Source organism: Lagenorhynchus albirostris, chromosome 3 (assembly GCF_949774975.1).
Source record: "Lagenorhynchus albirostris chromosome 3, mLagAlb1.1, whole genome shotgun sequence".
Taxonomy (NCBI): Eukaryota; Metazoa; Chordata; class Mammalia; order Artiodactyla; family Delphinidae; genus Lagenorhynchus; species Lagenorhynchus albirostris.
In genome coordinates this window covers 62224032-62248307 of record NC_083097.1, presented here as the reverse complement: position 1 = coordinate 62248307, position 24276 = coordinate 62224032, and the positions used below count along the sequence as shown (strand labels likewise).

The 24276-nt window shown below is 42.4% G+C and overlaps 1 protein-coding gene across 3 annotated transcripts in view; it reads left to right on the top strand.

The window, feature by feature from the left end:
- Positions 1 to 24276, top strand: part of ARSB (arylsulfatase B) — a 193395-nt gene that overhangs the window by 104687 nt on the left and 64432 nt on the right. For 2 of the 3 annotated variants that reach the window (XM_060143179.1, XM_060143177.1), the window contains exon 6: positions 4873 to 4943. In XM_060143179.1, coding sequence (XP_059999162.1) covers positions 4873 to 4943 — 71 coding nt within the window. Of the gene's footprint in view, positions 1 to 4872; positions 4944 to 18994; positions 19120 to 24276 lie in introns of those variants that run through there. The other variant, XM_060143178.1, reaches the window with a different exon arrangement.

Genomic DNA, 24276 nt, shown 5'->3' with positions numbered 1-24276 from the left:
GAATGTTGAAATCATCTGGGAGTTCAAAAAAATATTGACGCCTGGGTTCCACCCCCAGTGATACTTCTGGTGTGAGGTACAGCATCTGTAGTTTAGAGGTTCCTCAGGTGATTCTAATGTGAGACAAAGAGAGAATAACTGATGTAAACATACTGTTTGGGGGACATTTAATGGTGAAAAGAAGAAAAGATAGTTAAAAATAAAATTTATGGGCTTCCCTGGTGGCGCAGTGGTTGAGAGTCCGCCTGCCAATGCAGGGGACACAGGTTCATGCCCCGATCCGGGAAGATCCCACATGCCGCAGAGCAGCTGGGCCCGTGAGCCATAGCCGCTGAGCCTGCGCATCCAGAGCCTGTGCTCCACAACGGGAGAGGCCACAACAGTGAGAGGCCCGCGTACCGCAAAGAAAAATAATAATAATAAAATAAAATTTATTTATTTAGTTTTTGACATAAAGGTAGAGGAACATGCATAAGCAAGTGGAAATTATTGATGACAAAAATTTGCAGAGGTGTGGGGAAGGAACGGGAGTACAGCAACAGTAGGGAAGGTTTGCCCTAAAAAGATACAAGAAAAGAAAAAAAATGATCAAGCATTTTCCCCTCCAGGTACAGGAGTGTGATCTTTTATATGATTATTAAAGACTACTCAAATTTAAGTGGCCAATGGTTTGTGAGGTTTTTTTTTAAGGACATTTTATTTATTTGTTTGTTTGTTTATTTATGGCTGCGTTGGGTCTTCATTGCTGCACACGGGCTTTCTCTAGTTGTGGCGAGCGGGAGCTAATCTTTGTTGCGGTGCACAGACTTCTCATTGCGGTGGCTTCTCTTGTGGAGCACGGGCAGGCAGGCTTCAGTAGTTGCAGCACATGTGCTCAGTAGTTGAGCACGCAGGCTCAGTAGTTGTGGCACACAGGCTTAGTTGCTTCGCGGCATGTGGGATCTTCCCGGACCAGGGCTCGAACCCGTGTCCCCTGCATTGACAGGCGGATTCTCAACCACTGCGGCACCAGGGAAGCCCCTGTGAGTTCTTAAGGGAAGACTGTTTTTAAACTGCACTGGAAAATATGTGGCTACTTCTGAACTTACCTTTCTTTTAATATATATATAAAAAAAGAGTGTTTATTAATCCAGTGGTAGATATTCCTTCCCAATAACCAGAGTGCCAGTGTCCCAGTATCGGTGTCCAGTTGCTCAGTTCTGGGGAAATTGAATTCCTACAGACGGTGGGAGCTGAGCTGAGTCAGGGGTGTTCTTCCTGGGTGTGTCATTTGGGCCTGAAGGATTCCCCTCACCAACAATGGGCCTCACCTTGTAATGACCAGTGCCTCTCTACCCGTAACTGGTCTTTGCAGAATCACTTTAAATACTCTAAAGTATTCCCTAGGCAAAGTTATGAAGCTTTGCAGAGCGGGTCTTTGCGATCTCTCATTTCATCCCGCACCCTCCCCATCCCTCCCACCAACCTTATTCTGCACATGTTCTTCTCCAGGTGACTTGGGTCCACTTCTCTGTTCCAGCATCACTATACTAGGCCCTTGTCTCCACTGAAATTCGCCACGTGGAGTTGATGTGTGTAGTGTGTGTGCGCGTTTAAGTGCTTTAGTGAGTCTCTGCTAACTTGGTGCGTAACTATTAAAGGAAACCCACAGTCTCTTCTCCCTTCTTTCCTTCTCCCTCTTCTTCTTCCTCCTCATCTCCCTTTTCTCCCTCCCTCCTTTCTCCCTAACGTCTCCCTCTCTTTCCTCTTATTCCCTCCATCTCAGGCACTGAGGCTCTGAACCCTTTACCAAAATGAAAAGAAGTGACTTAAGTGGTGAGACATGAGAACCCAGTGACCCTAAAACCATTACTGTTTTTGCTAAACGCAAGCCTGATCTTAAACATACAGGGAAATTTCTACACTCCTGAGGGGGAAATTACATGATCAGTTATTATCAGTATGAGATAGCACATACGTGGGTAGCATGCAATTAAATTCCAAAAATCAACTAATGCATTTAAATACTGCAGAACTACCTTGTAGTTCTGGATAGTTTTCCTGTCTTTAAACTCCCAAACTCTGTAAAATATCTGAGTTTTTTCTTTGTTATACTTTTTAATGTCTTTATGGAAGCATAGAAATTTTCACAACTTCTATACTTTAAAAAAGCTTAAAATTTTCCTGATTACAGTAATAATGCATGCTAGTTGTATAAAGCACTGTAGAAAATAAAAGTCTTTTGTAGTTCACCCCACCCATCCCCCTATCCCAGCTAACAGTTTGGTGTATATTTTTCCATATTTCCATCATTACCATCTTCCCTTCCCACATACGTATGCCTCTTTTAAAAAAATTCACCTGGAAATATTTCTAAAAATCCATCACTTTCCAAAGGACTAGTTCCAGGGAATTGGTACATGACCTTGTCTAGGGATTTTAATAACTTTTAACATTTTGATGGGGAGTAACCCAAGATTTATGATACTTTATTCAGTTCCCTTAAATGTACATTTGGTTTTCTTGATTTATTTAATAACTTGGAGTCCCTAGGGTGTTTGGTTATTGTTTTAATCACTTGTCTTCTATTGTATTTCCTTGGCATATATCTCCAACCACATCCTTGTCAAAATATTCTGATTCGTACATTTTAAAAAGTAGCATCACAGCGTACTTAGGAAGGTTGGTTGGCTTTTGTTTTTTTCATCATGATTTGTATCATGATGATTCTGCCTGTGATGATTTTTCCCAGCAAATAATTCATCACTGGGATTACTCACAACCTTTAGTGTTCAAAATTCATCTCATCTTATTAAGTTCCCTTATTTTGCAATATCTGTGGCTTTTCTGAATAATGAAAAAATGAAATAAATGAATAATATACAGATAAACTTTCTTTAAAAGTTATTAGAAAAATATGTTTTATTTAACCATGCCTAATTCTTTGGGGGTATTCCAGTGAGCTCTGCTTTTAAAGATGAGAAATTTTGGGGCTCTTCCTTCTTTCTTGCCTTTTTTTGGATTGAATGAATTTTGTTTTGTTCTTCCGTGGTCCAGAAAAGTCCTATCTTTGTTTTTAAGTTACCTTAAAATTTTAACATGCAAAATTTTTAACTTAGCTAAATCTAAATTTAATTTAAAATTAAAATTTAAATTTAAAATTTTTTTTAATTTTAATTTAAATTTAAAAAAATTTTTTTTAAAAATTTAAATTTAAAATTTAACATGCAAAATTTTTACTTAGCTAAATCTAAATTTAATGAACAGCTTACCCTCTTCCAAACAATATAAAGACTTTAAAATGCTTTCATTCTGATTTCCCCTCCTGACTTACTTGCTCTTTTTATCATCCAGGTTTTAGCTCTGTTTGCTTGTTTTTAACCCTACAAATTAGACACCATCATCATCATTCTGTTGAGATTTTCTCACATTCACCATTTTCTTTGCTCATCATCCCTACTTGCATTCAGAGCTTCCAGGATCAAACCCTAGTTCCTGTCATTTTGGACTGGTTGACAGTCTTATGATATACAGGTAGTTAGTTAAATGCCTCAGGAAGAAAATGAGGAATCCAGGGAAATATTGCCCCCCCCACCCGCATAGTGCTGCCCCCAGGCCTAGAGGCATCCCTGCATATTTCCGTCTCACTGTCTAGTTAGTGGGTTTTATGGAATAGAGAGGAAAAAGGAAATCTTTTAGAATTCTAAAGTTAAACATATTCACTTTAAAGGACTGTCACTTATTCTGAGATTGTATTCATCCTACCTTTTGTTGCTATTAAAATTACCTTTATTTTATGGTAATGGTAGTTGAAAGTGTTTTGGTTTTTCTTTAATTCATGAATTTTGTTTTAACATTTCCTTACTTGGCAAATACAACGCTGCCAATCGCAATCCAGATTTTTTGAAAATTTATGGGTCCTTGAAATCCCAAGCCACTGCTGTAGACAACTAGCTGTGCATTTGGGGTGTGGACATTGAACCACCTGAAAACACGTCCTCTTATTTTCAGGGGCCTTATTGGTTATTCCCATGTGGACAAATCCTATGGTGTTCATGGTACTTTGCAACCTTTTATTGGATTATCAAGTAGTCCAACGATTGAAGTTATATCTAACAACTTCTTCCATGAGGCTGAGTCTATACTAGCAAAATGACAGGGGTGCCTCATGCACACCCGGCATACATCTGGTGGTGTTTATGCTCCCAATTTTTAAAAAACACCCACTACCCATTGTTTGGCCAGTAACTTACCATGGGCCTTTCTCATTTGTCACATGAGGGCGTTGGACTAACTGATCTCCAAGTTCTTTTCAACAGTAATGTAGGTTGTGATTGTATTTGCACATACAATTTTTAAAAATCTTAAAGAAGTATAACTATTTCACATGTAGTTGTATTACATGCAAGTTTCGCGTTGTACATTTAGACGTGGAAGACATTCGTTTTTCTCATGCAGGCTAATATTTAAAGGGCATGTCGCATCTGTGATGTGGGCGCTGCCATCTCGGCAGGTGCTCTTTCTTCATTTCCCTGTGAGTGTTCAGCATGAAGTCTACACTGGATGACTTGAGTTCTCGTTTCACTGCTGTAACGAATGGTCCTGTTTAAGTACAGCCAGATTATTTATTGCAGAGGGTCACAGGACTCATTTTTTAATTGTCGCGTGCTTGACCTTAAAGTTGTTATGTAAACATTCAGTCATTGTGACAATACAGACAAGTGATGACTGCTTGAAGATGCACAACCACACATCTTGGAGGCCTCTGAATTCATGACCAAGTTGTTAACTGCCAGGTTTGTTATTTCCTGTAAATATGAGGAAAGGAAGTATTAAAATCATTGACACCCATTTGAGAAAGGAAATTAACATTTTCTAAATATTCTTTTCTAGCGAAGGAAGCCCGTCCCCCAGAATGGAGCTGCTGCACAATATCGATCCAAACTTTGTAGATGTTTCACCATGTGAGTACCTTGTTTATTGCTACTAATTTAAATACTGTTGGCTCACAAAGACAGTTTTATTACCTAGTGTCTCTCTAGCCTAATTCTCTTTCTCCACTTGAGTTTGCTATAAAGGTAAACAGTTCTCCATGGTACCTGTTGTACCAATCTCACTGTGGCTTTGGTGCCACAAAGGGTGAGTGCTGCTGAATGGCTTATATGACCTTATAAGCCATTTCCCTCTCCATGACTCAGTTTTCCCATCTATAAAAGGAGAACCCATGGGATCTCTGAGCCTCCTTCTAACTGTAAATGTCATGCTGTTGTTGCCCTGTTCTTACCTGAGAGTGTCAGAGCCTCCTTCTAGAAAACTCAAGGTCAAATAAGCCACCGCATCATCTGATCAGGCTGGTCAGGTGCTGCCCAGACCTGCTGGGTCTCATAAACCCATGATTTCCCTGGCAAGGCTGCAATTTAGCTTGATTCTGCCTACTGCCTAAATTAACCCATAGGGAACCCTATTAATTCCTGCAGAGAAAGAGGCCATGTGGTGCTTTCACATCCCCACAGGTTGTAATAGTCCTATATAAATACGATGCTAGTGGCCCTGATGCCCCTACGTCATGCGTTTGGGCCTGGAAAACCTTAACTATTAGCCCCTTTGCCCAGGTTCCATCATAAGGCCTCATCGAGAGACTGTCTGCAGAAAACAGTGCTCTTATACTCCCTTCATTCACTTGAGTGCTCACGTCCCCTCCATTTAGACATACTGCTACCCCATCATTCAGGCTCTCCTTACTCTTTTATGCTCTCCAATCTGTGTTACAACCTGCCTTAAGGTTCCCCCTTCTGGAGAATGACCCCCAGTAATTCTGAGTGTGTCTTCGGGCATCTGAGGTCCAGCTCACCTCGCCAGCCTCACTCCAGGCCCTCCTTGCCGTCTTCTTGCCCTACTAGCCACTTGCCATTTCCAAGCATGCAGATCGTCATACTTAGGTCTTGAACATACTTTTCCCTATGGCTGAAACACCTTTCCCTGCCTCTCCACAATTTTTCCTCATCCCTTAAAACTCAGCACAAATGTCCCACCTCTGTGAATGCTTTCCAGAAGCCCTGGAAGAAGCAGTACTCCTTCCTCTGTGCACCCCTTCGTATGTATCTCTGTAGAGTGTTCACCAAATTGTCCTGTATGTGCCTGCATTTCCCACCAAGCCGAGAGCTCCGGATATCAGGGTCTATGTCATATTTATCTTTACATCCTCGTAAGTTAACACAAACACCCGGCACTGGGTAGGTACTCAGTGATGATTACTTAATGACTGAATGGACAGTTGGAGGAGAGTTGAAATGGAATAAAGACCACCTAGAATCACTAGACCTGGAAAGGAAAGTGCCCTGAGATAGGTAAGAATGGCTACAGGATGGAGAAATTTCTATTTTTATTGGAGTAAACAGACGTCAGTGAGAGAGGCAAGGGTAGTAATATGTCCGATATGGTAGCCACGAGCCCTGTGTAACTACTTAGCACTTGAAATATGGCTAATTGTGGATCAAGATGTGCTGTGAGTATGCGCACATCCGATTTTGAAGACTGAGTATGAAAAATATAAAACGTATATACATTTATTACTTGTTGAAGTGGCAATACTTTGGATATATTGAGTTTAAATATATTGATCCCAATTTCATCTGTTTCTTTTTCCTTTTTTAATGTGCTTAATAGAAAATTTAAAATCACATGTGTAATTTGCATTGCATGTCTATTGGTCTAGAAGAATTGTTCTAGAAAATGCTTGGAAATGATTTGATCAGCTGTGTGAGAGGATCACAGACCTATGGTTAGTTACTGTGGAGCCACGTCAATCGTTTAAACTTTTCTCTGCCCCAGCACACCTAGGGATATGATACACTCCAGTCTGTAACCGGCTCACTGCAGAAGTGATTGCTAACCAGGAGCCAGTCATATCAGAAGCCCTCAGGGTGGCCAGAAGGGAGGCAGGAACGCTTTTTACAGCTTCTGAGTAATTTAATGCACTGCAAAGCCCTGCGTAACCTCCAGGGATGTGCTGAATGTGCCTGCCCACATGCAGTGGTTTTAAGCTGTCCTCATCCACTAAGTTCCATCTACAAGTGAAAAGCCTTAAGCCCCCTTCACTCACTAAGCTGCATTTTGTCATGGCATCAGAAATGGGAGCTTGAGAACTATACGCCGATAGTGACCATAGTGCCGCTTGCCGCGGGCTTCTTAGCATAACCTGCTGTGATTTCTGCGTCCCCTCAAGTGCCTCTAGCAAAGTAATAGCACGGGCAGAAAGTTTCACCAGTGTAAGAATTGGGGCATGGAAATCAGAAGAGAGAACTGTCTTAGCCTTGCCCCTCATAGATTGTAAGGTCTTGAGCGAGTCCCTTCACTTTTCTTCCACTTAGTTTCCCATATGTTAATTGCTGGACTTACTGAGACCCTTTGCTGCTGTCACAAATTCAGAGACACTTTCTGGCTGCCTGCTGCTCCTTCCCCGCTCCTAGGAGTCCACTCCAGGCCTTCCTGTTGGCCTTTCCTGCCAGCCTGGGGACTCTTGCTCTAACCCTGAATGTAATGAGGGACGTTGTCAGGCCCTGCCATTGACAAAGAGCCACATTCACTGTTGGTTCACAAAAACAGGGTGTCCCCTACTGTGTGTACCTGTGGGGGGCAAGGTGCCGCCTCCTCTTATGCGTGGGCAATACGGGGGGGGGGGTGCCTTTTCTGCCCCGTTTTTATATCCATTTCACACCACTGTGTGGCAGAATTAGGAAAAAGGGGAGTTATCTTTGGGGTCCTGCACTCCAGAGGATGGTGATACAAGCCCAGTTCCTTTTCTGGGCAGTTAGTTTGTGGGGGAAAAATTAAATCCAGCTACAAGAAAATATGTATTTATTGGACAGCCAAGTCTGCATGTTATATTCACAGAATATTTTTTATGACTATAAAACATATTCTAGAGGCTGTTGTGGAATAAAATCAGAAAGCAGCCAATCTAGGGTATCAATGAAGGATTGGCAGTTATCACAGAAACAGGTCTTTGGTTTCTAACTCCAGCACTTCCCAGATGATGTGTACTTACTTATGGGAGAAGAGAGTAATATTCCACCTCCACCTTCCCCAAAGCCACTTCGTCACTTCCTCATCTGTGAGGTGAAGACTGAATTAAGTGACCTCTAAGGTCCCTTCTAGCTTCAGCATTCTATGGGTTTCTGTATACACAGGACCTCAAGGGAGCAAGCTGCTTCCTCACTTTCTCCTTTTTCACCCTGCTGGAAAAGGTGCACGTGTTAATAAGCAGTGGTGTAGCCAAAGACATGGCTGTAAATAGATGAATACACGTGATAATGTTAGGAACATTGTAAGCACTAGAGTAATGTGAATATTATATGATTTTGCTATTACTACATCCTGCCCACCTTTCTGATCCCCATTCTAAAACATCACTGCATCATTCCAGTTTTTCACCTGCACTGTCTCCTTTAGCTGGTCTTGTCGGCAGTGGTGGACCAATGTCTCCTCCTGTCATGAATTAGAGGAATCGATGTTAGACTTTTCCCAGGGAAGCCCTCACTTCCAAGTAGGACCAGATCCCCCAAAATCTGGCCTCTTGGGTTTTAACATCTGTATCACCTCCCTCTTATTCTAAGAGTAGAGGGCACCCGCAGAGGCCCTTCCTACTTGTGGAGTTAGGGTTTTTTCATGGCCACATACTCTTGGTAGGTTGTGGCTTGGGTACTAATAGTAAAAATATTTCCAAAAGAGACTAGTGTACACACACGCACACATACACAAACACACCCCAGAAGTCATAGAATCTCCCGTAGACCAGGAGATTCTACAATAAAGCATAAAGATGTCTCGAAGAACCATAGATCCTACCCATTGGAATGGCTACAGACAGAAAGGAAGGAATGGAGGAAGGAAAATAACAACTATTGATGGAGATGTGGAGAAACTGGAACCCTTGTGCATTGCTAGTGGGAATGTAAAATGGTATAGCTGCTATGGAAACAGTATAGCAATTCCTCAAAAAATTAAAAACAGGACTACCGTATGATCCAGCAATTCCATACCTGGATATACACCCCCAAAGAACTGAAACCAGGGACTTGAACAGCGCTATTCACAATAGCCAAAAGGTGGAAGCCACCCAAATGTCCATTGACAGAGGAATGGATAAACAAAATGTGTGACATACATACAATGGAATATTATTATTCAGCCTTAAAAAGAAAGGAAATTCTAACATATGCTGCAACATGGTTAAAACTTGAGGACAGTATGGTAAATGAAATAAGCCAATCACAAAAAGACAAGTACTGTATGATTCCACTTACAGGAGGTACGGAGAATAGTCAAATTCAGAGACAAAAAGTAACATGGTGGTTTCTAGGGATTAGGTGGAGAGGGGAATGGGAGTTGCTGCTTTTTAGTGGGTATAGAGTTTCAGTTTCACAAGATGAAAAGAGTTCTGGAGATGGATGGTGGTGATAGTAGCACAACAATGTGAATGCACTTAATGCCACTGAACTATGGTGGTTAAGATGGTAAATTTCATGATGTATATTTTACCACAATTTTAAATATTAACAGTAAAATGTAGAATCCAAAAAAAGCATAGAAACTCCATGAAGACAGGATCTGTACCCTTTTCATTTACGGCCGCATTCCCAGTGCATAGCACGAGGCCTACCATCATACGAAGTTCTCAATAAATATTTGTTAGTGATGAACAGATCAACAGGTTAAAGTCTCTGTTTTATTGTCTCTTAGACTTGAACCTAAAAGTGCCTCCAGATGGCAATTCACACTCTCCTCTTAAACCCTGAGCTCCCGTCCTACCTTTTGTGCCTAAAAAAAAAAATAACACTCACAAGCTACTTTTTATTTTAATTAACATTATCACATACAGATATTTGAAACAATTTATTCAGCATATAAATGCCCACCCTCACCCTTCCCCTAATTGAAAATATCAGATGATGTGGCATTTTCCCTGCCCTCCTCATTCCTTTCCCCGAGACCTCCCTGATGGACAAATACATATGGACAAAGCCCCTGCCCCAGTCTCAGCTCAGCCTGACTTCCCCTCTGAGTTGAGGGCGCTGCTGCTTCTTCCTGTTCTTTGTGCTCTGTTCCCATCCCTGCCTTCCTGGAAGGCTCCCTTTCATTGTTGCATTGGTCACGGGCTCTCTCAGTGCCCCCAAATCTGGCTCTACTTTTATCTCCCCTGCCACCGGCTCCCATGGCCAGTGTCACACATGTGGGCTGTAATTGCTTTCCTGTGTGCTTTGAGGAGACTTTTTATTCATCTTCAGAGGTTTTGTTCTCAGGTGACCTTGCATGGACATGTTCTCACATAGTATCTTTTTCTTTCCTCCTTCCTTTCTAAGATCCTAAGATTTATTCTCCCCCTGTGGACGCCCCCCCCGGCCCCCCCCCCATTTCTTTAAAGTGTTTCTTTCTAGCAGGCTGACCTGACTCAGTGTCTTTCTTCAGCAGTACAGAGTGGACTGTGGAGGAAACCTGGGCGGGAGACTGAGGGAAGGGGATGGTACCGTTTAAGCTGATGGAATGGGAAAGGCTGAAAACATCCAATGTGGTGGGGAGCAGCCGTGATTCCAGATTAGGCTCCGAGGTCCTACAGGTGGGAATTCCACTCACCCTGATTCTGAGGCACTCCAGCTCCAAGCTCTGTGGCTCCCCTCGGTTCTAGTCAGCCTACCTCAAACCAGGAGGAGAAATGATTTCAAAGGCATTAGTTTGCCTTAGAGAAAATATATATATTCTCATCCTACAGGCCCCAGGCTTGACCTGGGCTGTTCTGAGGTAAAGATGCTACCACCTCCACCTGTGAGCACAGCTCACCTTGGAAGTCAGACGTGGCATTCTGTGAATCGTCAGAATTCTCACGTCTGTCCAATTGTGTAACGTGTACGTAGATAACCCTACACACGTGCACACATAGAAAGCACTTAGACTCTGCTGGCAGAAGCTTGATTAGAGACGAAGGGCCCTGACAGATGTTAGCATTTTCCACACCAAAGGCCAAGTCTTCAAAATGATTCTGTACAGCATTGCTACTATTTCATTGAAAGGGCCTCTTCTCTTTAAAGGTTATAATGGGATGTTATTTCTGCTCGTGATTACAGGGTGAAAGAACAGTCTTCGCTCCCTCCCCTCTCTCACGCGTGCATTTTCTGGGCTGAAATTGCCAGGTCCATACTCGAGATCCAAGAGTCGTCCAGGTTTGCATGCTTGGCGCTGCTCCGTGTTTCCTCTTTTTTTTTTTTTTTAACATCTTTATTGGAGTATAATTGCTTTACAATGGTATGTTAGCTTCAGCTTCACAACAAAATGAATCAGTTATATACATACATATATTCCCATATCTCTTCCCGCTTGCGTCTCCCTCCCTCCCACCCTCCCTATCCCACCCCTCCAGGCGGTCACAAAGCACCGAGCTGATCTCCCTGTGCTATGCGGCTGCTTCCCACTAGCTATTTACCTTACGTTTGGTAGTGTATATATGTCCATGCCTCTTTATCGCTTTGTCACCGTTTACCCTTCCCCCTCCCCATAACCTCAAGTCCATTCTCTAGTAAGTCTGTGTCTTTATTCCTGTTTCACCCCTAGGTTTTTCATGACATTTTTTTTTTTAAATTCCATATATATGTGTTAGCATACGGTATTTATCTCTCTCTTTCTGACTTACTTCACTCTGTATGACAGACTCTAGGTCTATCCACCTCATTACAAATAGCTCAATTTCGTCTCTTTTTATGGCTGAGTAATATTCCATTGTATATATGTGCCACATCTTCTTTATCCATTCATCCGATGATGGACACTTAGGTTGTTTCCATCTCCGGGCCACTGCAAATAGAGCTGCAATGAACATTTTGGTACATGACTCTTTTTGAATTATGGTTTTCTCAGGGTATATGCCCAGTAGTGGGATTGCTGGGTCATATGGTAGTTCTATTTGTAGCTTTTTAAGGAACCTCCATACTGTTCTCCACAGTGGCTGTATCAATTTACATTCCCACCAACAGTGTAAGAGGGTTCCCTTTTCTCCACACCCTCTCCAGCATTTATTGTTTCTAGATTTTTTGATGATGGCCATTCTGACTGGTGTGAGATGATATCTCATTGTAGTTTTGATTTGCATTTCTCTCATGATTAGTGATGTTGAGCATTCTTTCATGTGTTTGTTGGCACTCTGTATATCTTCTTTGGAGAAATGTCTATTTAGGTCTTCTGCCCATTTTTGGATTGGGTTGTTTGTTTTTTTGTTATTAAGCTGCATGAGCTGCTTATAAATTTTGGTGATCAATCCTTTGTCAGTTGCTTCATTTGCAAATATTTTTTCCCATTCTGAGGGTTGTCTTTTGGTCTTCTTTATGGTTTCCTTTGCTGCGCAAAAGCTTTTAAGTTTCATTAGGTCCCATTTGTTTACTCTTGTTTTTATTTCCATTTCTCTAGGAGGTGGGTCAAAAAGGACCTTGCTGTGATTTATGTCATAGAGTGTTCTGCCTATGTTTTCCTCTAAGAGTTTGATAGTGTCTGGCCTTACATTTAGGTCTTTAATCCATTTTGAGCTTATTTTTGTGTATGGTGTTAGGGAGTGATCTAATTTCATACCTTTACATGTAGCTGTCCAGTTTTCCCAGCACCACTTATTGAATAGGCTGTCCTTTCTCCACTGTACATTTCTGCCTCCTTTGTCAAAGATAAGGTGACCATATGTGCGTGGGTTTCTCTCTGGGCTTTCTATCCTGTTCCATTGATCTATCTTTCTGTTTTTGTGCCAGTACCATACCGTCTTGATAACTGTAGCTTTGTAGTATAGTCTGAAGTCTGGGAGCCTGATTCCTCCAGTTCCTTCTTTCGTTCTCAAAATTGCTTTGGCTATTCGGGGTCTTTTGTGTTTCCATACAAATTGCAAAATTTTTTGTTCTAGTTCTGTGAAAAATGCCAGTGGTAGTTTGATAGGGATTGCATTGAATCTATAGATTGCTTTCGGTAGTAGAGTCATTTTCACAATGTTGATTCTTCCAATCCAAGAACATGGTATATCTCTCCATCTATTTGTATCGTCTTTAATTTCTTTCATCAGTGTCTTATAATTTTCTGCATACAGATCTTTTGTCTCCTTAGGTAGGTTTATTCCTAGATATTTTATTTTTTGTTGCAATGGTAAATGGGAGTGTTTTCTTGATTTCACTTTCAGATTTTTCATCATTAGTATATAGGAATGCCAGAGATTTCTGTGCATTAATTTTGTATCCTGCCACTTTACCAAATTCATTGATTAGCTCTAGTAGTTTTCTGGTAGCATCTTTAGGGTTCTCTATGTATAGGATCATGTCATCTGCAAACAGTGACAGCTTTACTTCTTCTTTTCCGATTTGGATTCCTTTTATTTCCTTTTCTTCTCTGATTGCTGTGGCTAAAACTTCCAAAACTATGTTGAATAAGAGTGGTGAGAGTGGGCAACCTTGTCTTGTTCCTGATCTTAGTGGAAATGCTTTCAGTTTTTCACCATTGAGGATGATGTTTGCTGTGGGCTTGTCATATATGGCCTTTATTATGTTGAGGAAAGTTCCCTCTATGCCTACTTTCTACAGGGTTTTTATCATAAATGGGTGTTGAATTTTGTCAAAAGCTTTCTCTGCATCTATTGAGATGATCATATGGTTTTTCTCCTTCAGTTTGTTAATATGGTTTATCACATTGATAGATTTGCGTATATTGAAGAATCCTTGCATTCCTGGAATAAACCCCACTTGATCATGGTGTATGATCCTTTTAATGTGCTGTTGGATTCTGTTTGCTAGTATTTTGTTGAGGATTTTTGCATCTATGTTCATCAGTGATATTGGCCTGTAGTTTTCTTTCTTTGTGACATCCTTGTCTGGTTTTGGTATCAAGGTGATGGTGGCCTCGTAGAAGGAGTTTGGGAGTGTTCCTCCCTCTGCTATATTTTGGAAGAGTTTGAAAAGGATAGGTGTTAGCTCTTCTCTAAATGTTTGATAGAATTCGCCTGTGAAGCCATCTGGTCCTGGGCTTTTCTTTGTTGGAAGATTTTTAATCACAGTTTCAATTTCAGTGCTTGTGATTGGTCTGTTCATATTTTCTATTTCTTCCTGATTCAGTCTTGGCAGGTTGTGCATTTCCAAGAATTTGTCCATTTCTTCCAGATTGTCCATTTTATTGGCATAGAGTTGCTTGTAGTAATCTCTCATGATCTCTTTTATTTCTGCAGTGTCAGTTGTTACCTCTCCTTTTTCATTTCTAATTCTATTGATTTGAGTCTTCTCCCTTTTTTTCTTGATGAGTCTGGCTAGTGGTTTATCTATTTTGTTTATCTTCTCAAAGAACCAGCTTTTAGTTTTATTGATCTTTGCTATTGTTTCCTTCATTTCTTTTTCATTTATTTCTGATCTGATTTTTATGATTTCTTTCCTTCTGCTAGCCTTGGGGTTTTTTTGTTCTTCTTTCTCTAATTGCTTGAGGTGCAAGGTTAGGTTGTTTATTCGAGATGTTTCCTGCTTCTTAAGGTGGGCTTGTATTGCTATAAACTTCCCCCTTAGAACTGCTTTTGCTGCATCCCACAGGTTTTGGGTCGTTGTGTCTCCATTGTCGTTTGTTTCTAGGTATTTTTTGATTTCCTCTTTGATTTCTTCAGTGGTCACTTCATTATTAAGTAGTGTATTGTTTAGCCTCCATGTGTTTGTATTTTTTACAGATCTTTTCCTGTAATTGATATCTAGTCTCATGGCGTTGTGGTCAGAAAAGATACTTGATACAATTTCAATTTTCTTAAATTTACCAAGGCTTGATTTGTGACCCAAGATATGATCTATCCTGGAGAATGTTCCATGAGCACTTGAGAAAAATGTGTATTCTGTTGTTTTTGGATGGAATGTCCTATAAATATCAATTAACTCCATCTCGTTTAATGTATCATTTAAAGCTTGTGTTTCCTTATTTATTTTCATTTTGGATGATCTGTCCATTGGTGAAAGTGGGGTGTTAAAGTCCCCTACTATGAATGTGTTACTGTCGATTTCCCCTTTTATGGTTGTCAGTATTTGCCTTATGTATTGAGGTGCACCTAAGTTGGGTGCATAAATATTTACAATTGTTATATCTTCCTCTTGGATCGATCCCTTGATCATTATGTAGTGTCCTTCTTTGTCTCTTCTAATAGTCTTTGTTTTAAAGTCTATTTTGTCTGATATGAGAATTGCTACTCCAGCTTTCTTTTGGTTTCCATTTGCATGAAATACCTTTTTCCATCCCCTTACTTTCAGTCTGTATGTGTCTCTAGGTCTGAAGTGGGTCTCTTGTAGACAGCAAATATATGGGTCTTGTTTTTGTATCCATTCAGCCAATCTGTGTCTTTTGGTGGGAGCATTTAGTCCATTTACATTTAAGGTAATTATCGATATGTGTGTTCCTATTCCCATTTTCTTAATTGTTTTGGGTTCATTATTGTAGGTCCTTTCCTTCTTTTGTGTTTCTTGCCTAGAGAAGTTCCTTTAGCAGTTGTTGTAGAGCTGGTTTGGTGGTGCTGAACTCTCTCAGCTTTTGCTTGTCTGTAAAGGTTTTAATTTCTCCATCAAATCTGAATGAGATCCTTGCTGGGTAAAGTAATCTTGGTTGCAGGTTTTTCTCCTTCAACACTTTCAATATGTCCTGCCACTCCCTTCTGGCTTGCAGAGTTTCTGCTGAAAGATCAGCTGTTAACCTTATGGGGATTCCCTTGTGTGTTATTTGTTGTTTTTCCCTTGCTGCTTTTAATATGTTTTCTTTGTATTTAATTTTTGACAGTTTGATTAATATGTGTCTTGGCGTATTTCTCCTTGGATTTATCCTGTATGGGACTCTCTGTGCTTCCTGGACTTGATTAACTATTTCTTTTCCCATATTAGGGAAGTTTTCAACTATAATCTCTTCAAATATTTTCTCAGTCCCTTTCTTTTTCTCTTCTTCTTCTGGAACCCCTATAATTTGAATGTTGGTGCGTTTAATGTTGTCCCAGAGGTCTCTGAGACTGTCCTCAGTTCTTTTCATTCTTTTTTCTTTTTTCTGCTCTGCAGTAGTTATTTCCACTATTTTATCTTCCAGGTCACTTATCCGTTCTTCTGCCTCAGTTATTCTGCTATTGATCCCATCTAGAGTATTTTTAATTTCATTTATTGTGTTGTTCATCGTTGCTTGTTTCATCTTTAGTTCTTCTAGGTCCTTGTTAACGGATTCTTGCAATTTGTCCATTCTATTGTCCATTCTATCTCCAAGATTTCGGATCAACCTTACTATCATTATTCTGAATTCTTTTTCAGGTAGACTGCCTATTTCCTCTTCATTTGTTAGGTCTGGTGGGTTTTTATCTTGCTCCTTCATCTGCTGTGTGTTTTTCTGTCTTTTCATTTTGCTTATCTTACTGTGTTTGGGGTCTCCTTTTTTGCAGGCTGAAGGTTCGTAGTTCCTGTTGTTTTTTGTGTCTGTCCCCAGTGGCTAAGGTTGGTTCAGTGGGTTGTGTAGGCTTCCTGGTGGAGGGTACTAGTGCCTGTGTTCTGGTGTATGAGGCTGGATCTTGTCTTTCTGGTGGGCAGGTCCACGTCTGGTGGTGTGTTTTGGGGTGTCTGTAGACTTACTATGATTTTGGGCAGCCTCTCTGCTAATGGGTGGGGTTGTGTTCCTGTCTTGCTAGTTGTTTGGCATAGGATGTCTAGCACTGTAGCTTGCTGGTCGTTGAGTGAAGCTGAGTGCTGGCTTTGAGATGGAGATCTCTCGGAGATTTTTGCTGTTTGATATTATGTGCAGCTGGGAGGCCTCTTGTGGACCAGTGTCCTGAAGTTGGCTCTCCCACCTCAGAGGCACAGCACTGACTCCTGGCTGCAGCACCAAGAGCCTTTCATCCACAGGGCTCCTTAATTTGGGATGATTCGTTGTCTATTCAGGTATTCCACAGATGCAGGGTATATCAAGTTGATTGTGGAGCTTTAATCCGCTGCTTCTGAGGCTGCTGGGAGAGATTTCCCTTTCTCTTCTTTGTTCTGACAGTTCCCAGGGGCTCAGCTTTGGATTTGGCCACGCCTGTGCGTGTAAGTCACCGGAGGGCGTCTGTTCTTTGCTCAGACAGGACGGGGTTAAAGGAGCCGCTGATTCGGAGGCTCTGGCTCACCCAGGCCGGGGGGTAGGGAGGGTCACGGAGTGCGGGGCGGGCCTGCAGCGGCAGAGGCCGGCATGACGCTGCAGCCTGAGGGCGCCGTGCGCTCTCCCGGGGGAGCCGTCCCTGGATCCCGGGACCCTGGCAGTGGCGGGCTGCACAGGCTCCCCGGAAGGGCGTGTGGCTAGTGACCCGTGCTCGCACACAGGCCCCCTGACGGCGGCAGCAGCGGCCTCAGCGTCCCATGTCCGTCTCTGGGCTCCGCAATCCTAGCCGCGGCTCGCGCCCGTCCCTGGAGCCCTCTCAAGCAGCGCTCTTAATCCCCTCTCCTCGTGCACCAGGAAACAAAGAGGGACGTAAAAGTCTCTTGCCTCTTCGGCAGGTCCAGACTTTTCCCCGGACTCCCTCCCGGCTAGCCGCGGGGCACTAACGCCCTGCAGGCTGTGTTCACGCCGCCAACCTCAGTCCTCTCCCGGCGCTCCGACAAAAGCCGGAGCCTCAGCTCCCAGCCCCGCCCGCCCCGGCGGGCGAGCAGACAAGCCTCTCGGCTGGTGAGTGCCGGTCGGCCCGATCCTCTGCGCTGGAATCTGTCCGCTTTGCCCTCCGCACCCCTGTTGCTGTGTTCTCCTCCGCGGCTCCCAAGCTCCCCCACTCCACCTCCCGAAGTCTCCACCCGCGAAGGGGCTTCCTAGTGTGTGGACACTTTTCCTCCTTCACAGCTCTCTCCCGCTGGTGCAGGACCCGTCCCTATCCTTTTGTCTCTGTTTAGTTTTTTCTTTTGCCCTAACCAGGTACGTGGGGAGTTCCTTGCCTTTTGGGAGGTCTGAGGTCTTCTGCCAGCGTTCAGTAGGTGCTCCGTAGGAGTTGTTCCACGCGTAGATGTACTTCTGGTGTATCTGTGGAGAGGAAGGTGATCTCGCGTCTTACTCTTCCGCCATCTTCCCGGAAGTCTCCCGTGTTTCCTCTTAAGAGCAAATTCAAATCCATTCCCTGACATTAGGTTGCCATTTCTGAGATGATTCATTCAGGAGATACTGCCTACCCACGACGTGCTAGGTATAGTTGTACGTACTGGAAATCACGTAGGCTTTAGGTTTTGTTGGAAGAGAACACAGACACAGCCCCTCACTTCCCTGCTTGATGGCTGTCAGTGGTTGCCAACTGCCTACAGCCACAGGCAGACTCCTTAGCCTGCCTCTTACAACCTCTGTCTTTCCGCCGAAGCAACCCCTCAGCACCATTGCAATACCGTCCGCCATCTTCCTTTGCTACTCTGACCCTTCTCTGGGGCCCAGGTCACATCCCTACTGCTCCTTGAAGCCCTGCCTGATTCCTCCAAACTAGAGTCCCTTGAGTTTCTCCGGAGCATCCTGAGACACTGAGCTCTTGCTTCTTCATACTGTAGTTATTTTTATTCATGGAGGGCAAGGTTTCATCAGTATAGCTCTCTCGATGCCTTATGTATAGGAGATTTAGACATACTGAAAGAATGAGTGCTAATAAACTAGTCATTTAAATTCATTATCATCCACTCATTTAATTAGAATAACTCTAGCAAGGGCTTCCCTGGTGGCGCAGTGGTTGAGAGTCCGCCTGCTGATGCAGGGGGCACGGGTTCATGTCCCTGTCCGGGAGGATCCCGCATACCGCGGAGCGGCTGGGCCCGTGAGCCATGGCCGCTGAGCCTGCGTGTCTGGAGCCTGTGCTCTGCAACGGGAGAGACCACAGCAGTGAGAGGCCCGCGTACCGCAAAAAAAAAAAAAAAAAAAAAAGAACAATAACCTTGTACATTATTTTCAAAGCATGTTCATTTCTTTCTGGGCATATTTGAGAAGTCACAACACAGGACAACTTTCTGTCTTTCAGCCTGAAATGAGATGTTTAGCAGAATTTTAGAAGTTAGATGAGATATATGAGGCCCACCAGCCGTCAGTGAGATTGCCCATCATTCCAGCCACTAGAAGGCACATTGGCAGTCAGTTCATCCACCCGCTTTACAATCCAGATGGAGAAACTGAGGCACCAGGTCACAAACAACTAAGAGATCACAGACCTGGAACCCGGAGCTCTCCAGGTCCAGGCCTCACATATAAGATATGATCTACTGACTTCAGGGGTCTCTTTGCTTTCTGTTCTACACTGGTTTTGATGGAAAAGTATAATCATCTCACTCAAATAACAGCATGTTGATGGAGGATTATACGTTTAAACAAGGCTGGGAAAACAGATCTCCTTGTGGCACTAACCTTGCTATTTCACATGTAACCTGACGCTGTGGGTGATGGAAGCTCCTCTTTGTAAAGCTAGTTATGGAAACCCGGTTGGTGCCTTGTAGTCATTACTTTTGAGGATGGTGGTGGGTTGAGGGAGCAGGGTGTGGGGATAGGGCAGTGTAGCCTAATGGAACATACAGAGTTCCGAGGTGTCAGAAAGACCTGAATTTGAATTCCAGCTTTGACTTATTTCCTGTGAGCCGGTGGATAAGTTCTTTGAGTTATCTGTTTCATCACCTATAAATTGGAGACAGTTATAGCTATCACCTGTAAATATGTCCAAACAATAACCAACAGCCTATATCCTGGCTGCTGGATTGGAGGTGCAGTGTCTGCACTTTTTATGTTATGTATTTCTGCAGTTTTATTTTTTAGTAATGAGCACGCATTACTTCCACAATCGGGAATAAAGCCATAAAGATTTATTTCTAAAAACTAGCTTAGAGGGTTCTTATGAGATTGTAATATCTAGAAGTTTGCTGGGTTCTTAGTGAGTGGAGGTATGGGCCATACCAGAGTTCTTGGTCCCTATGCCCACCTGTCCTGGGTCAGAGAAGCTGGCATGTGACAGCATTTGTCCTCAGCTATTAGCCCTGATACCCTGACCGCCTGAGTTCCATTCTTTCTATCAAATATAGGAGCTCAGTTTACAGCTTATCACAAAGTTAGCAGAATTTTGTGTCTTCTCTAGCTGCCAATATTTTTCTGTAGCAGCTCGTCAAATTTTCCTTGGTCTGGGTTGGTACATACCCTCAATCCCAGAGCCTAAACACAGATAACTTTTCTCCTTTTTAATTTTCAAAGCCTTTTATTCTGCCTCCTTCACTTTGGGGAGTACTAAATGGGTTTGGAAATGTGGCCTTTTTGATGCCGAAGGCAGTCCCACAAGCTGCGTTTCCCATCCGCCCCACTTCACACAGTGCATCTCAAGTAACATACATCAAACCTTCGCTGTTAACACTTGGTGCTGGCGTACTGGCTTTCGTCCTGAGAAAATAAATAAACCAAACCAAACCCACAGCACTTTAAAAACACTAATTAATCCTCACCACAGGCCTAGACTACACAGAAATGGCAAATCCCACTGCCCCAATTTTATGTTTGGAGAAATCAGGGTAAGCACCTTTTTTAAGGCTTCTCAGGGCCAGATAACAGAAGCTGACTTGAAGGGCTTGGGCTGGGCCTACCTCTGGGAGAAGGGCATCTGGCCATGTGGTTACTTGCCCAAAACCCCATTTACACATCAGCTTTTCTTTCTTCCCCCAGGGTTACGATGATGCCAAATCCTCTCATTCCCAACTGACCGCTTATTTATTTGGTTACTTTTCTTTAATTCTGGTAGAGCTTAGAAATTTTAGCAATGGCTTCCAAGAGTAGCCTGACAATTCTAGTTTATTAGAAGGTCTATGCTGATTTTGATACTCAACACAGAAATAGACTACCGTCCAAATAGTCCCTTTCAGGTCCAGCCCCTGTGCCCACTCCACCCTCCACACTGGAGCCTTCTTTGTACCCAGGTCTCTTCAAGATTTGGGGATGTCCAGACTGTCTCCTTTCTCTCCCAGTCTAGACCAGACATCTTCCTACCTCAATTCCCCAGTCTTACAGCCTGTAAGGGTAAAGATATATACCGCTCTTGAAATTGTCAACCGTAAAATTCTGGAAAAACATAAAACCTCACTAAATTTTACGGGATAAATCCAGTGGAATTAAAGTGTATTAAGTCCACTTTCTAAATGTTGACTAATCTGGTCAGATTTTTTACGGGATTTAGGGTACTTTTGTGTAAGGCTGAAATGAAACTTTTTAAAACATTTCTGAGAAGTACGCTGCAGAAAGCTGAGGACATGGTCTGCCTTAAGTAACCCATAATGTAAGATGTTAGTAATCAGGCATTTATAGAATAAAATCTGCTACCACTGGCAGCAAATACCTAGAGAATAAATACATGGTCCGTGCTTCTGAAGAGCCTTTTGAATCAGAGGAAAAATATATATGCCCATGAAATGGTATTAACACAATTATAAAATAAGGTAGCAACAAATGATAAGCAATAATAAATCAAACACATAGGCATAAGGAGAAATGAAGAAATAATGAGAGGCATTTGGGGTGATTAAGGTAGACTTCCTCAGAATGTATAGTTTTAAATTTATTATTTCAACAACTTTGGTTTTATCTTTCTTAATTTTAATGTGAATGAAAGAAAATAATAGTTAACATTGTATTAATTTTCTATCGGTGCTGGACCAAATCATCATAAACTGAACGACTTAAACCAACAGAAATTTATCTGGGTTAAAATATGGATCTCAGGGGCTTCCCTGGTGGTGCAGTGGTTGAGAGTCCGTCTGCCGATGCAGGGGACACGGGTTCATGCCCCGGTCCAGGAGGATCCCACATGCCGCAGAGCGGCTGGGCCCGTGAGCCATGGCCGCTGAGCCTGTGCGTCCGGAGCCTGTGCTCCGCAACGGGAGAGGCCACAACAGTGAGAGGCCCGCGTACCGCAAAAAAAAAAAAATATGGATCTCACTGGACAGAAATCCAGGGTGTCAGCAGGGCAGCATTCCTTTCCGGAGGCTCTAAGGGACAATCCATTTCCTTGTCTTTTCCAGCCTTGAGAGGCTGCCTGCCTTGCTGGGTACGCAGCCTCCTTCTTCCATCTTCTCCTTCTTCCATCTTCAAAACCAGCAGTGAAGAGTTGAGTCCTTCTCAGAGCACATCACTCCAGCCTTGCTTCCGTCATCACATCTCCTCCTCTGACCTCTTCCATCCATCTCTTCCACTTAAGAACTCTTGTGCTTACATTAGTCCCAGCTGGATAATCCAGGATGCTTTCCCTATTTTAATGTCACCTGATTAGCAACCTTAACTCCATCTGCAGTATGAATTCCCCTTTGCCATCTAACCTCACATACAGGTTCTGGTCGCTTGCTTACAGGTGATATCTTTGGGGGACCATTATTTTGTCTACCACAGATAACTACTCTGTTGCACTAGACTTGATGAAAAATACAAAGAGTGCTTATAATCGAGTTGAAGAGAAGAACAAAAACATACAAAAAGTTAAAAGAGAATCAAATACAGTTGAAGTCAACCGTGGTAGAGATGTTACCAGTTCTGCTTGATTAACTGCCAGGTCATTGCCCTTGCTGTGCAAGGCTAGTTCGTGAAAGGAAGGGAGCCTTTCTCTGAACATGGTTGTAAGATTTCCTGAAGTGGAGATCAATCCCAGGACGAAGAAGTGTGTCAGTAAAAGGGTGTGTGAGTAAAATTGTTCTGGGGGCAAAGGGAAGGCAGGAAAGAAGAGATGAAAAAGATAAATAAGGATAGGGTGTTAGACAAAGGAGATTAGCCTTGATCCTGTTAGCAGTGGGAAGCTCCCTGTTTGTTTTTTACACAAATAATACATGGGAGGGTATTTGTTTAGAAATTTTGAAAAATATAGAAACGCTCAGGGATAAATGTAAAAATCACTCTAATTCCACTATCCTGCCACCCCAAAGAAAGCATTGTTAATATTAATGTTTGGTGTGCTTTTTCTCTTCTCTCTCTCTCTCCCCTCCACACCCTCACTCACAGACGGACATACACATATGCACACATTCTTACAGAATGCAGATCATCTGATATATTATTTCATTACCTAATTTTTTTTCCTTTTTTAATATTATCATTTTATTTTTTTAAACATCTTTATTGGAGTATAATTGCTTTACAATGGTGTGTTAGTTTCTGCTTTATAACAAAGTAAATCAGCTATACATATACATATATCCCCATATCTCTTCCCTCTTGCATCTCCCTCCCACCCTCCCTATCCCACCCCTCTAGGTGGTCACAGAGCACCAAGCTGATCTCCCTGTGCTATGTGGCTGTTTCCCACTAGCTATCGGTTTTACATTTAGTAGTGTATATATGTCCATGCCACTGTCTAACTTTCTCCCAGGTTACCCTTCCCCCTCCCCACGTCCTCAAGTCCATTCTCTACTAGGTCTGCATCTTTATTCCCATCCTGCCCCTAGGTTCTTCATGACCAGTTTTTTTTTACAATTCCATATATATGTGTTAGCATACTGTATTTGTTTTTCTCTTTCTGAGTTACTTCACTCTATGACAGATTCTAGGTCCATCCACCTCACTACAAATAACTCAATTTCATTTCCTTTTATGGCTGACTAGTATTCCATTGTATATATGTGCCACATTTTCTTCATTCATTTGCCAATGGACACTTAGGTTGCTTCCATGTCCTGGCTATTGTAAATAGACCTGCAATGAACATTGTGGTACATGACTCTTTGAATTATGGTTTTCTCAGGGTATATGCCCAGTAGTGGGATTGCTAGGTCATATGGTAGTTCTATTTTTAGTTTTTTAAGGAACCTCCAAACTGTTCTCCATAGTGGCTGTATCAGTTTACATTCCCACCAACAGTGCAAGAGGGTTCCCTTTTCTCCACACCCTCTCCAGCAGTTAGTGTTTGTAGATTTTTTGATGATGGCCATCTGACTGGTGTGATACCTCATTATAGTTTTGATTTGCATTTCTCTCATGATTATTGATGTTGAGCATTCTTTCATGTGTTTGTTGGCAATCTGTATATCTTCTTTGGAGAAATGTCTATTTAGGTCTTCTGCCCATTTTTGGATTGGATTGTTCGTTTTTTTGATATTGAGCTGCATGAGCTGCTTATAAATTTTGGAGATTAATCCTTTGTCAGTTGCTTCATTTGCAAATATTTTCTCCCATTCTGAGGGTTGTCTTATCGTCTTGTTTATGGTTTCCTTTGCTGTGCAAAAGCTTTTAAGTTTTATGAGGTCCCATTTGTTTATTTTTGTTTTTATTTCCATTACTCTAGGAGGTGGATCAAAA